This window comes from Uloborus diversus, chromosome 2 (assembly GCF_026930045.1).
Source record: "Uloborus diversus isolate 005 chromosome 2, Udiv.v.3.1, whole genome shotgun sequence".
Classification (NCBI taxonomy): domain Eukaryota; kingdom Metazoa; phylum Arthropoda; class Arachnida; order Araneae; family Uloboridae; genus Uloborus; species Uloborus diversus.
Genome location: NC_072732.1, coordinates 11853829 through 11867739, shown reverse-complemented (window position 1 = coordinate 11867739; position 13911 = coordinate 11853829). Strand labels below are relative to the sequence as shown.

The following is a 13911-nucleotide window of genomic DNA, read 5'->3' as shown; positions in this document are numbered from 1 at the left end:
CCAATTTCGAAAATGGAATTTTTATTTTTACATTACGTTAGTTGCACACTTCAACAATACGCTTAAATTTTTACATGACGATTAATTTTGATACTTTGTGAGATGTAAAAACACAGTAATCATTTGTTAAGCTACGTAACATTTTCAAAACATAAAACATGTTCCACTTTTACAGAGTGAGTCATCTTGCCCCAAGGCCAAAGTGATCTTGCCCCAGTACTGGGGCAAGATGAAGATTTGTTAAGGTTATGAAAAAATAAAAATATCCTTCTTTTTTTTTCTTTTGAAATTTAAATGGTAATATATTTAATGCTACAAAGGACTACTCTAACAGATCATGTAAAGTAAATTTTACTATCCTTAAAAATAAATTTGTAAACAACAAAAACTGTTAACATAGTCATCTTGCCCCGGTCTCCCCTACGTCAAAAAATTACTTGACTTTCTGTTCATTAAGCATGCTGACTAAAAACTATGAAAAAAATTACATATTAAAAACCATAATGTCATCATTTTAAAAGTCAGCAAAGAAAGTTCCTCCAATAAAAATATTTGTATTTGTTACAAAGAAAGAAATAATGGAAGGTAGTTTTAACAAAGTAGAGGACCATTGCCTCCTGGCTTTGAGAAATCAATCTATTTGCACATAGCGTCGCCTCGGAGCAATAGTAAGACTTCCAATCCCAGAAACAACAGTAAGGGTGCATTCGGAAACAAGGATCGGTCGCCTCGGTGCAACCGCAAGCGTTCGGAAACGCTTGCGGTGGAACCGGTGACGTCACTTAACCGCGTTCGTAAACGCTGCGGTTGTTTTCTGGCGGTCGACTTGGTAGCAACCTGTGGCACCGCTGTCTGGAAGCGGTTAGCGAGATCACAAACGTCACAAAGTCTGTCTTGGCCAATCCGGTCGTGTTTCATGTTTTGATCGTAACGCACGTGACTTGCCTATCATGAAAGTTACGCTTTGATTGGAGTTTTACCGTGGTTTAACCACGAGCGTTCGGAAACACAGCTGTTCTACCGGAATTCCTAGAGAAATTTCAAATACGTCATAACCATACCGGGCTAACCACGCGGTGTAACCGGTGGATAGTTTCCGAACACAGCCTAAGATACATTACTATTGCTCTGATTCGACGATATGTGGGATTGACTTATGTTGTTTTCCGATAAAATATGTATTGGGTAGGCCCTCTTTCACTCTCCTGGAAAAAACATGAATTGACTGACATGCATAGGAGCTCCAAATATCATTTAGAATCCAATTTTGAGCTTGAATACTGTTTTACAATAATGTTACGAGTTCCGGTACGACTTCCAACTTTCTTGAAAGGACGACACAGTTCTTAAGAAAAACACAGGAGATTTATTTACACTATGTACAGGAAAGATCGTTAACAACTGCTAAACTAATCATCAGCAATTAAGCAAATATCAATCGACACCGTAAACTCAACGGTTACACACATATTTACATTCAAATACGCAAAACAACACAGCGAAATGCCTCGCAATAAACAGAGCTAATACACTCTCAGTACTATTTCTCAATCGAGACTGACTTTTTATCATGCGGGGCGCTATCTATAGACATAGAAAGAGAACTCTCAAATATTCCACAAGATTCCCGAAAATCGTAGACCGTTATTTTATTTCTTTCCATTCACAAATTTTATCATTCAGAAATGAGGGGCCCGTATACTTCGGCCGAATGTACGGGGGCTGTATATTCATTACAAGAAACTATTTACAGGTTACGTTACCACAATAATTTTAAATGAAAGATAATTTAATAAACGCCAAATTTAGCTAGATTACGACAAATTAATCAAAAAAATAATTACTATTTACAGAATTTGTAACAATAAGTTTTAATGATTTCTTGCAATATTTCCAGGTGCTGGACGCCATTGAGTATCTGCATTTCCGTAATTTGTGTTACCTAGAGCTACAGCCTGACAACGTCCTGCTCCTCAGGCCTTACTTCACCCGAGTGAAGCTGGTAGACTTCGGAAGCGTCCGAGAAGAAGAATCCACCTTTCCTAAAGAACAATCGCCTGCGTCGTGCCCAGAGTATTTAGGTATGTCTTTTCAAAAAGCGGGGGAATTAAATTCCTCCTAGATAAATACGGATAGCTTTAATCAGAGTACTTTATCTTTCAAAAAGGAATACAATTTAGGTAATGTGCTGTAAGTTACTGCCTTCAATCCAGAGCTAGGGCAGAACTACAAGCATATACCGACTGCCCGTTTACGACATGGATAGTCTGAAGTTTCGTCCTTGTTACAAGGACGAAACTTGTTAAGGACTTGTTACAAGGACGTTCTTGTTACCATATCCAAAATTTTAAGGGGGGGCTCAAAAAGTTTCTCCATGGTTTATCAGAATATTTTTCCCATGGAAACCAATTTCAGTACAAATTAGAGATATTAAAATTTGACATTTTTATAACTTGTTCATTAATGGCTGGAAAAGAATTTTTTATACATTTTTGCAAAGAAAAAAGCACTAAAAGCAAGGAAGTTCTCATTTCTAAGGGGGGCTTGAGCCCCCCTTGCCCCCCTATATGGGCGCCCTTGCCTTGTTACGAACTCATCAATGTGGAATGTTCATAACAAAGCTGAAGGTGGATGTCCTCTCTTTAAAGCTGGTATCACCTTCAAACCTAGTAACTAATATTGCTATAGCACAGCAGCGAGAATTCACAAGCAATGGACCAAGCTAAACTCTAATGTAAAAGTTTTAGGTAGTGAGCTGTAAGTTACCAACCTCAACCTTGGTCTAAGGCGGAACTTCAAACATTAGAGATTAAAATTAGCTAAACGTCTGAAAGTATTTTCAGCTTCAGTGAGGGGATATCTATCTCCATATCTGTTATGAATATTCTAGACTGTTTGTAACAAGGACGAAACTGCAGTCTCTGGGTGTCGTAACCAGGCTGTTGGTATATGTTTGTACAGGTAGACAGTTACTACTAAGTGGTTACCATGTTGAGTTTAATGTTTAGGCTACCATGTACACGTTACATTGGACGGAGTGTAATCACCAGTAGTAGAACTCATCCATGCTGAAAAACTGTTTGCTGACCCACTGATTCAAGTACTCAAAATTCCATTGGAACTAATTGAGGACAACTGTATGCCTTAATCTCAGAGGAACACATGTGTGTATATTCTCCCTGAAACTATTTCCTCTTTGCTGTGTGGTTCCCACCGAGTTTAGATAACACTTTTATGAATATCTAGTCTTACAATATATCCGAAATTTTTGAAGACACTATTGGGTTTTTAAATACTGCCGTGGTCAAAATTTCAGGCGTTGATATAAATACTTAATTGGAAAAAATACGGTAAGCAATATTGTCCGGCTGCCAGCAGGGCCGACGGCAAGGGATTTTTGTGTGTGGGGGGGGGGGTGCTACACCCCAAGCCAATTTCCTTTTAGCGGTGCAACAAACAAAGAAAAAGGGAAACTCTTCGTTGTTCTAAAAAATTAAAATATTAAATATAAATGAACAATTGAAATAATAGTGACAAAAAGGGTTTGTTTTCTGCAAAATTTGAATGGAAAATGTAATCTTAAAGTACAATTTAGGTACATCCATGATTTTCTTTGATGAAAATTATCCAAGTAATAAACGCGGAAATGTACGCTTCAAACATTTTTTAACGCAAAAAAAAAAAGAAAAAAAAAAAGAAAATTAATTTGAATTCTGAAATTTTGAATCCAAATTATGTTTTTCGCAATCACGAACTGAGACAGGACCCTACTCGTTGGAGTTATTGTTTCTAGAAACGGCTCCTGTCCCCCCCAAGCCTGCCTCTCTTCCTACGTGTGCATAGTTGTGTGTGCGCGTAGACCTGTGTGTATGCACGTAGGCGTGTGTGAGTGTATGTGTGTGAAGTCGTGTGTGTGTGTGTGTATGTGTGTGAACGTGCGTGTGTGTAGGACATGGACGCCTCCGACCAGGAGATCGGATAACTCAAAACCGGAGCAGCCGCGCCGCCAGCAGAGGACGGTGGGCGGTGGTGCTGGTGTCCCTGGTCCAAGTTGAAAAAGGCACAGACACCAAAAACGGTCAAATAAGAACAATAAGCAATCGTGATTGCTCAAAAAGGTATTCAGTGCACTATTCACTGAGTGGGTATGTCCGCTTAGTTGGAAACTATGGGCCGGCTCAGATTAAAGTATTGTGCGTAGAGTAAAATTAGCACGATGTGATGAGGATCGGCGACAAAACGTGCACGCCTTGTCTCTCGGCGGCTCTGGTTATACAAAACAATGCTTCATGGTTCTTTAGTTTAAAAAAAAAATAGATGACTAACTAAGATGGCTTCATAGGGGCGCCAAAACATTCCCATATGTAATTTTTTCGATGGAAAAATATTGTCCTGAAAATCGTTACTAAAAGGAGAAAAATGCATGGGTCGCCGAAATATATTTAAAACAGAAAGAGAGGGAGAGAGATAGGAAAAAAAAACAGTTTAATCCAAGAGAGATTTAAAGTATTGTGATGAATACTCACCAAAAGTTCTAAATGTTTGAACGTAAAAATCGTGAGTAAATCAAAGCTTAATCAAGAGATGCATTAGAAACATTTAAAATAAAATGAAGTGGAATAAATAAGACCTAAGGTATCACAGAAAATTATCACATCTGTTCAAAATATTAAAAATTCTTTTTCTGGGGCCACAGACGCTTGTATTTCAAAAAAAAAAAAAAAATATTAGGCTGGAAATTGAGAATTTTACTATGGAAAATCCAAGCAAATAATCGTGTTTCGCAAAAGAAAATTGGAAGAAAGTATTACCACAACATGTTTATCAATAATTAAAAATTAAAAATGAAGATAACGATGCAGCCAAACTGATTAGAGTGGAGAACTCCAATTCCTTCTTTTTACGTCCCCAAAGCTGGTCTGGAATTGAGTTTTTAAAACTTTTGTTTTGAAAAAATTCTGGAAAAACGTTCTCAAACCCCATCTCATGCCCAAAAGTCATTAATGGCGTACACATGAGTATTTAGGACTGCAATTTTGAAAACCATGAGAGTGCTCCCGACGTAACAACCGAGAAACGCTCTCTCAATTAATCATTCATCATTATTCACGGCCGAATAAGTTTCGTCTTTTGGACTTGAATTTAAAAAAACTCCCTGAGGTCTCCCGAACTTGCCCTCCTATATTACTGAAAACCCTCAAAAGTTTCATTGTTAAGGCTTCAGAAAATTTTCGGGGGAGGTCTCCCAAACCCCCTACCTCTCCAACAGTATTGAAATTCGTCTACGATTGCGTTAATTAAATTTTAATTTTGAAAATTTGCCAGGGGAGGACTCGCAATCTTTCCACCCATTAACATTACCAAAATTCTTCTAAAACTGCGTTTTCTACAAATCAGAAATTTTTCGAGAGAATGCTCCCCTCTCTCTCTCTCGCAAACATCGTCGAAAAACGTCTTAAATCTCGTTTTTAATGCTTCAATGACGAAAACTTTCTGTACGCGAGCCCCTTCAACCCCCACCCTTCAGTGAAGTAGGCTTACATTACGTTTTCGGAGCTTTAATTTCAAGAAACTTGCGGTGCACTCAGTTTTAACAAAAGAGCCTACAACCGCGTTATTAAAGCATCAATTTCAAAGAATTTCGGGGGGATGACGCCCGCATCTCTCTTCTTCTTAATATCACCATATATAGTCTAAAACTGCATTTTTCGAACTACAATTTTCAAATTTTTCCCGGGGGATAGCCCAAGACCCCCCCAGGTCCCTTTTCCTGTAATTATAGAAACAATTCAATTGCGTGCTTGGATTTTGAAGTTTGAAAATCTATCGGGAGATAACCCCCGAGTCTCTCCCTCCACTGTAGATCGTCTAAATCCATGTTTTTCAACTAACAATCTTGAAAATTTCCCGGGGGTAAGCCCCCGGGCCCCTTCTCTGAACATAATCAAATATAACGTACGATTGTGTTTTGGGGACCTAAATTTAGGGGAGGGGAGGGATTATCGGACCTCCTCTCTCCTTTATCCCCAAACTTAATATATAGTCTAAAGCTGCGTTTTTATAATTCAATTTCGAAAAAGCCAGGAGGAAACCCTCCGACACCCCTTATTTCTGACTGAATATTATCCTTACGATTAAATTTATATTTCTTCTACTAAGGTCTAGTAATATGACTATCCATGCTAAATCTTTCTATGCACATTGAAACATGCGTTTGAGACAATTAAGGGACCGCCAAATGCGTACACACACCCCAGTTTTTTGTCCTAGCGACGGCCCTGGCTGCCAATGTCATATTTTTGATTGAAAAAATGCTCAGAATTTAAAAAATAAATAAAAAATTAACAAAAAATTAATTTAAAGTTGGTGATGTACAATTTTACAAAAGCAGTTACTACCATGAAATTAGGTGAAATGAATTTTTGTAACACGATACTCAAAATGTCATTTCAAAAATGTCACGACGTCTAGAGTTTTTAATACAAGATCGTTAAAGATTTAGCAAGATGCTAAATTGAAATTTTTATTTAAATAGTTTTTTCTTATGTGTATTGCAAATTATTTCAGCTCCAGAAATACTAAAAGGCGAAGACGTCATCCATACGCCAGCAGACATTTGGAGTGTAGGCGTTCTTACGTACATATTGTAAGTACATTGTATAAAGCTCTATCTAGAAAACAAATAGTAATAATTGTGTCCTTTAATGTACTTTATTAGTAAATTTGCTCTGAAATTGCAAAGGGGTTGGAGCAATATCAATAATGTAAAAGCATATCTTAATATATAAAAATCTGTGCGGACGTTTGTCATCATAAGGCTTTTAAACGGCTCGACCGATTTTGATCAAATTTTTTTGTGTGTAATTAAGGTGTGGCAAGCATGGTTTCGAGGTGCGATGGATCGCATCGGAAACGTTTTTGTTAATTAAATAATTAATTTAAACATTGGATGTTATACCTCCCAAATGATTAATATTTATTTTAACCTATTGTTGGGCGAGAATTGAAATAAATATAAACCTGTTGCCAAGGGACAATAAGAAAGTCAGCTCTGCTTTTTGTAATGAAATTTCCTACTGTGATATGTCAATTGAGAATAGATAAAACGCAGAGAGAGAGAGAGGGAGTGAGTGAAGTCTTTATTTCTTGAAAGCAACGATTTTAGGTCCCGTGATATATTTTAGTAAAGTATTGAAAGGTTCACGCAAAACGTGTATTCTGTCGTCGTAGTTGAAGAACCATGTGACCGGATCGGTGCTTTAGGTTTTCCTAACCAAATGATCAGAAAGTACCGTACCTAGCAACATTTGCTTCGCGGCTGAAATCCATCTGAGTTTTGACACCAATGTCAAGAAGACTTTAAGGATTATCTAACTAATCAGTACATTATTAAAGGAAAAGATAATGGAATTTAAAGATGAAACAAATTTTGTTTTCGTCCAGATAAATTACAACAGGGTAGTTCTGTACACAAAAGATCAGTGCAGTGGAAGATCTTTATCTTTGGTGGAAATAACAAATTAGGCAATACATGAAGTTTAAAAAGTTTTCGTTTAAAAGATCGGACCGCTAATCAGTCGAAGTTGGCTTCGCTCACTGATCGGCTGGATTACAGTGACGTGGTGGCTTGCTGACATTTGGCTATAAACAATAGAGTTGCGTGATCATTTGTTTACATTTTAAAGCTACTGTTAATGTAATTTATTGTATTTTTTGTTTATTTCGCGAAATGTTTCAAATTGCAAAGAACTGTTTTTCGTTTTTAAAGAATTTTTAGTCATTTTATTTGAAGAATGTTTATTTTACATCGGGAGGGGGAGGGATGAGTGATTTTCTCCCCCCTCTTATTCAGAGAACTGTTTTTACCGTTATAATTTTTCTAAACGATATCCTATCGGTTGTTTTATTCTTTTTCATATGGGGGGATGTTGCAGTGAGATTTCCCGTTTGTTCTAGATGTGTAGTTAGATTTTTACACTTAATATCTGGGTAAGCTTTTTATCCTTTGAGCATGGTTGAAGGAACAAACCATCAAGTACGGGAGAAAAAATAGTTAATAAAACAACTGCTTAGTGGGCATTAAATAAATCAAGTTGTAATAAATATATGCATTCTGGCACCACAGCAGCTTAAAACATTTTTTTTACTTATTTTTTTCAACAGAACGGTTCAAACACTTGGTAGTTTATTGAAATTTTTTAACTTTTCAATTTACAAAGTTTGAACAGAACAACGTGTGTCGTGTCCCCTAGTATCATATATAATTCTTAAAACTTTATTGCTGATCGTTGCATCATTTTCTTTTAGTGAGGAATTTAAATGCAAATCCTCTCCAAAGCGTTGTGACCGTTTTCAAAAGATTTTTCTAAAAACAGAAGCCTTAAATAAAATTTTAAACTCTCAAAATTCGATATTACTCAAGTTAAATTATTAACCACTCTTAACTGATGAATCTAGTATAAGAATAGTTCATTAGCTAACTTTAAGTGGGTAAACATTGTCACAAAAAGCAGCTTAATTTTTAAACTTAGCCTCATCAAGTTCAGTAATATAAGGACCCATTATGTATCATAATATGAAGTATCAACTTTCTTTTCAGAAAAGTTATACTTGAAAAATAATGATCTGAATGTTACGCCCACAACACGTGTAAATCGCTTTTTTTTAAATACAAGAAAGCTTTTCAGAAAGTTGATACGCATATTATAACACTGACTGGTTCCATATATTCGCATACATAAAAATTAAAACTCCGATAATAAAGTACAAATATATGCGTAGAAATACCTCTTTTTTTTTTTTTTTTTTTTTTTTGCAAATGGTTGAGCAAGAAATCTTCAGTGTAACAGGATTACTGAATATATTTAATAATACATGAAATACACCGACGGCTCAGTCATTTCCAGCCGAGGACTGTAGTTTCGTGCTTATTAGCAGTCAACAGCCCGGCATAGGAAGTTTCCCGGTTATCAGTTTTCCATCTCCAGCTCAGTCATTTTCCTATGTCGGGCTGTTGAGTGCTAATAAGCACGAAACTGCAGCCCTCGGCTGGAAATGACTGAGCCGGCGGTGTATTTCATGTATTTCTGCATTAGCACCTGGCAAAGTGGTGGTAATTTACTGAATATATTTAATATTATTTTATTCTTAATTTTTGAGTTTATATTCATCCAGACTTAGTGGTGTCTCACCATTTGCCGGAGAGACTCCACAAGAGACGAAAGACAACGTGCAGTGGGTGCGGTACCATTTCGACCACCTGCATCGCGAGGCCAGCCCTGAAGCCACCCACTTCCTGATGCAGCTCTTCAAGAGGACTCCACAGTGAGTACAATATTTTTCTTTCCCACCTTTAATCGTACTAAAATTGTGAATTATTATTACCGGGGGGGGGGGGGAGGGAGCATCATTATATTTGAAGTAATTTGATGGCTCGTTGTCAAAGTTTGGGAACCACAAGGTTAGAGTCAATCTCTTTCACCACATACTAACCCCACTGTAAATAACCTGTAGCTCAAACTTTTTGGATGGAGCCTCTTCATCAGTGCAAAAAGCTCACCGACACAACCAGAAGTTGCGAGAGAACCAAGTTGTGGTTCTCTTGCAACTTCTGGTTGTGTTGGTGAGCTTTTTGCACTGATGAAGAGGCTCCATTGTAGCCTTGAAATAGCTATATGCTGTATTTTCTTCAAAATTTGTGCATTATTTACGTTTTTTTTTTTTTTTTTTCACTTTAATCATATTGTAGCACAAAGCTTATATGATAATTTTTCATTTTCCTTCTTATGGGCTTCCCGATCTTATGGACGGATTACACAAGTCAAGAATTATATATATAAAAAAAAGATAACAAACCTACCAGTTGAACTACGAAAAATACACTTTGATCGATTTCTTTTATTGAAACATTGAACTTCTGTTTCCCTTCAGTCGGACTGACCTTAATTCTTTTCTGCTATGTGATATATATCTAAAAAATGTATTTTGGAGGCAATAAACTTGAAATGGAAATAAAATACAAAGAAATGTGTTTAATATTTAATTAGCCTTATTTGAAAGGTAATTTTATGGCATTTATGTTTGAATATGATTTCGGACGTGTGGGCCACCGCGGTTGGCGCGTACTGCATACTTACAGCATACCCGAGGTCCAGTTTTCACATACCTGCAGTAGATCTGGTTGAGAAAATAGCCAAAGGGCGCCAAATCGTGAAATGCACCTTAATGGACCTGTGGAACCATTGGTCCGTATGTCTTTAGAAATAAAGAAAACTGATGGTGACCTCATGCGAGTTGACGCCTTTGGATTTTACTTCCTCTGAGGATATGTGAGGTACCTTGCCAAGTCTTGCCTTGCTTATGAAGTATCTTTCAAATAAAGCAAATCCTCATATAAATAATAGCCTATGATCGAGTAACCAGCGTGTTTCAACAATGAAACTCGCGCCACGGCATGATAATTTGATAATAGGTTTTGGAGATGTTTAACATGCAGGGAAAGGCTTTATTGTGACAAGGCTGAACTCGATACGGTAACTTTACTGTTTTACTGGTAAGACTGTGTCATTTCATGAGAATGAAGAAACCAAAACGAGGTCAACTATGAACGCTATCTACAGGAGTTTAGGGTTAATCCACTGGAGTTAAAATTAAAATTTCCACTATTAACATATTACCAAACAGGAAAGTGCTCCGTTAAAATGTAGAAGAAGATGAGCGGTTTTCACTCGTCATACCTTGAGTGGCGAATTTCTAGTTAAATGAATAAAAAGGCTTTTTACTTTCTTTTACAAAAAAGGAAGTATTGTATTCGCAAAAAAAAATTTCACTCAAAAATCGGCCTTAATTTCCATTTTTCTCACCACGAATTAATGTTGAGTTTTTTTTCTACCCGACCACACGTGGATTTACGGCTAGGAACCTACAGACACGACGAAATATCCATTGTGACGATCCCCGAGTTAATTACAACGAATTTTCTCGTGACGTCCGCATGTACGTATGTGTGTATGTATCTCGCATAACTCAAAAACGGTATGTCCTAGAAAGTTGAAATTTTGTACGTTGACTCCTAGTGGGGCCTAGTTGTGCACCTTTCCTCTTGGTTGCATTCGGATTATCCTAAAGGGGTCTTTTGCCCCTTTTTGGAAGAAATCTTGTTAATTTCGATGTAAACTCAAGTGGTGTTATAATTTGTCGGACACTTGGCGATATATCGTCAGTCTTTTGGTCACCGTTTTATTGCCAACTTGGTGAAAAGTTTGGCAATTTTTTCTTTTTTTTTTAATTTGGTTCCAATTTGGCCACTGTTGGTGATATTTAGAGAGTAAACAATTGAATCACATTAAAGTTGCCAATAATGGGGAAATGATATTAAATTGGAGTAGAAGGAAGGCATGTGATGCACACATCAGCTCGTTTTTTTTTGAGCAATCACGATTGCTTATTGCTTTCATTTGACAGTCCTTGATGTTCCGGTTCCTTTTTCAGCTTGGACCAGGCCTGCAGCACCACCGGCGGCGGCGCGGCTGGTCCTGAGCACTGTTCCCCGAAATCCACTTTTGCTGGGCGGTGGCGTCCATGTCCCACACACACGAACGCCTACACACACACACACACGAACGCCTACACACACACGCGCGAACGCCTACACACACACACGAACGCCTACACACACACACACACACGAACGCCTACACACACACACGAACACCTACATGCACACGCACGTACACAACACTCACACACACACATGCAAAAATACACTTACGCACCCACGCACCCACTTACATGCGCCTACACAAACACACACGCTCGTGATTGCGAAAAACATAATTTGAATTCAAGATGCCAAAAATTAAAATTTTTTTTTTTTTTGTGTGTGTGTGTGTGTGTGTGTTTTATTTCCATTTTAAATTAGCTGTCTCTAAAACGCCCAAAACCCTTTAGAAGTTGAACAGTGATTTTCTTACATTTTATGAAATCCAAACATTTCAATGAATGTGGTTAAATCTCAACTTCACTGGTTGTACTAAAGGTTTCTCTTAGAGGAGATGCGTTTAGATTGCCCACTAACTCTTAGTACCGTTGTCTTTCTCAAGGAAACGCCCGACGGCTTCCGAGTGCCTGGAGAACAAGTGGCTCCTCCCCGCGGAGTCCCTGATCCGAAAGCGGGAAAAGACGCTGTTCCCATCCCATGCACTGAGAGAGTTCTCAGAGAAGTTCCATTCCCAGAAGGCCGCCCATACGCCCCAGCATCTGCTCAACATGTATGGGAAGAAGGAAGAAGAGACGTCCTAGGAGGCAATGTAAGTAAGCTACCCGAGGGTCTCGGGTTCGATCCTCGCTGGTCGAAGACCCACCGTCGTCATTAAAGGGGACAGGGCGACGTTAAATATGCTCGTGGTCTCAATGTCCTCCAAGTGAAACGATACCTCTGGGGGTGCTAGCACCAGGTAGCTATTAGCTCCTGGACTAGTTCTAAATTCTCATTAACTGTTCGATCCGGTGATGGTGCTGCCATCTATCGGTATATAAAATAATGGAGGCAAGGCACTTAGTATGCAGTCCTCGACATAAATACAGTTGTAGTCAGTTGTGACTCTGAATAGGAATAGGAAAGTAAGCTACCCCTTGCTTTTCTGCCCCACTCTCTAATAACCTTGAGGTTGAACAGCGCCTTGTTAGGAAAGTCAACGCGCGCTAGTTTCAAGATAATTGTTGCTCTAAAAATAACAAAGATTGAATTTCGAAATGGATACTTTTAATAAACGTTCGTATCATCGTTTTCAAAATTTCAATTAAAAAAGTAGAAAAACGAACTTTAAAATATATGTGGACGTACTAGATTAGAAAATTCTCATTTTAACCCGGGAGAACTCGCGGTACTTTTCGTCACACGAAAGCTCGCGGGGGGCTCCTTAGGCCCGGAGTGGTTATTTCTGTAATTGAGTTTGCAAAAAAAAAAAATGTGTTTTCAACCCTTAATTATAAATAGATAAACAGCCTCTAAAATATGTTTTAAAAAGAAATGTTTAAGAAAGTTTTATGATACATGAATCTAAATCTTCTTCTAAGCATGACTGATGATCGCTATACTGTTCTGTGCCAACTTCTTCATCATCTTCATTAAGGGAGGTCTCATCAGTTGAAATCTCAACTAACAAGGTCTGCAACCTCTTCATTTCATTTTTGTACTTTAAATAGCGATGCATTTCCCAACCTCTTCCTTTACATTCACAATCTGAAATGAAATAATGAAAAGCGTAAGCGCTCGCTCCGGGCCTCTGAGGCCCGAACCGGAATTTTCTGGGGAAAAGGGGGAATGTACATTCCTGAAAAGCATGTGGTCAGTATGTAGGTCACCTTGGACGCAGCTACTGTGGCCCGATGCGAGTTCTCCCGGGTTAATGTATTTTTGGAAGAAAAAATGTTGAAATAACACATTGAATTGAAATTTTATAAAACTTACTGCTGAATTCGTCCGAAAATCACAATAGGGAAGTTTTCGATTTTTCAATTTTATTTTTATATGATAGAGTAACATGTATGAACATCATAGGTGAAAACATTTTTGCGATACGATAAGTAGTTTTTTTTTTAAATTAATTTTTAAAGTTCAAGCGCCTGTGACGTCAGATGGCATAGGAAGTGACGTTATGCGCCTTCCGGTAGGGCAGAAGCCGAAGCACGCATTCGACTTCGAAGACGAAACGTAAAAGGCTATCTCCTCGCATTTAACTCCTCGCGTTTCTGGAACATTAAACCTCTCATCCTCTCGGAAATATTCGAATATCCTCATTGATGTTACATGAGGAAGATTATTTAGATTGTGCTTTAACGAATCCGGTCTCCATAGTGTGTTCAAAAGGATTATTGAATTTCTGAAAAATAAAAATATCAGCGCGCTCA

At 37.9% G+C, this 13911-nt stretch overlaps 1 protein-coding gene across 1 annotated transcript in view; it reads left to right on the top strand.

The window, feature by feature from the left end:
- The window catches only part of LOC129217812 (obscurin-like), a 106567-nt gene that overhangs the window by 89798 nt on the left and 2858 nt on the right, over positions 1–13911 (top strand). The window contains exons 30-33 of the mRNA XM_054852151.1: positions 1898–2081; positions 6568–6646; positions 9175–9324; positions 12102–12308. Coding sequence (XP_054708126.1) covers positions 1898–2081; positions 6568–6646; positions 9175–9324; positions 12102–12300 — 612 coding nt within the window. The 3' untranslated portion in view covers positions 12301–12308. The remainder of the gene's footprint in view (positions 1–1897; positions 2082–6567; positions 6647–9174; positions 9325–12101; positions 12309–13911) is intronic.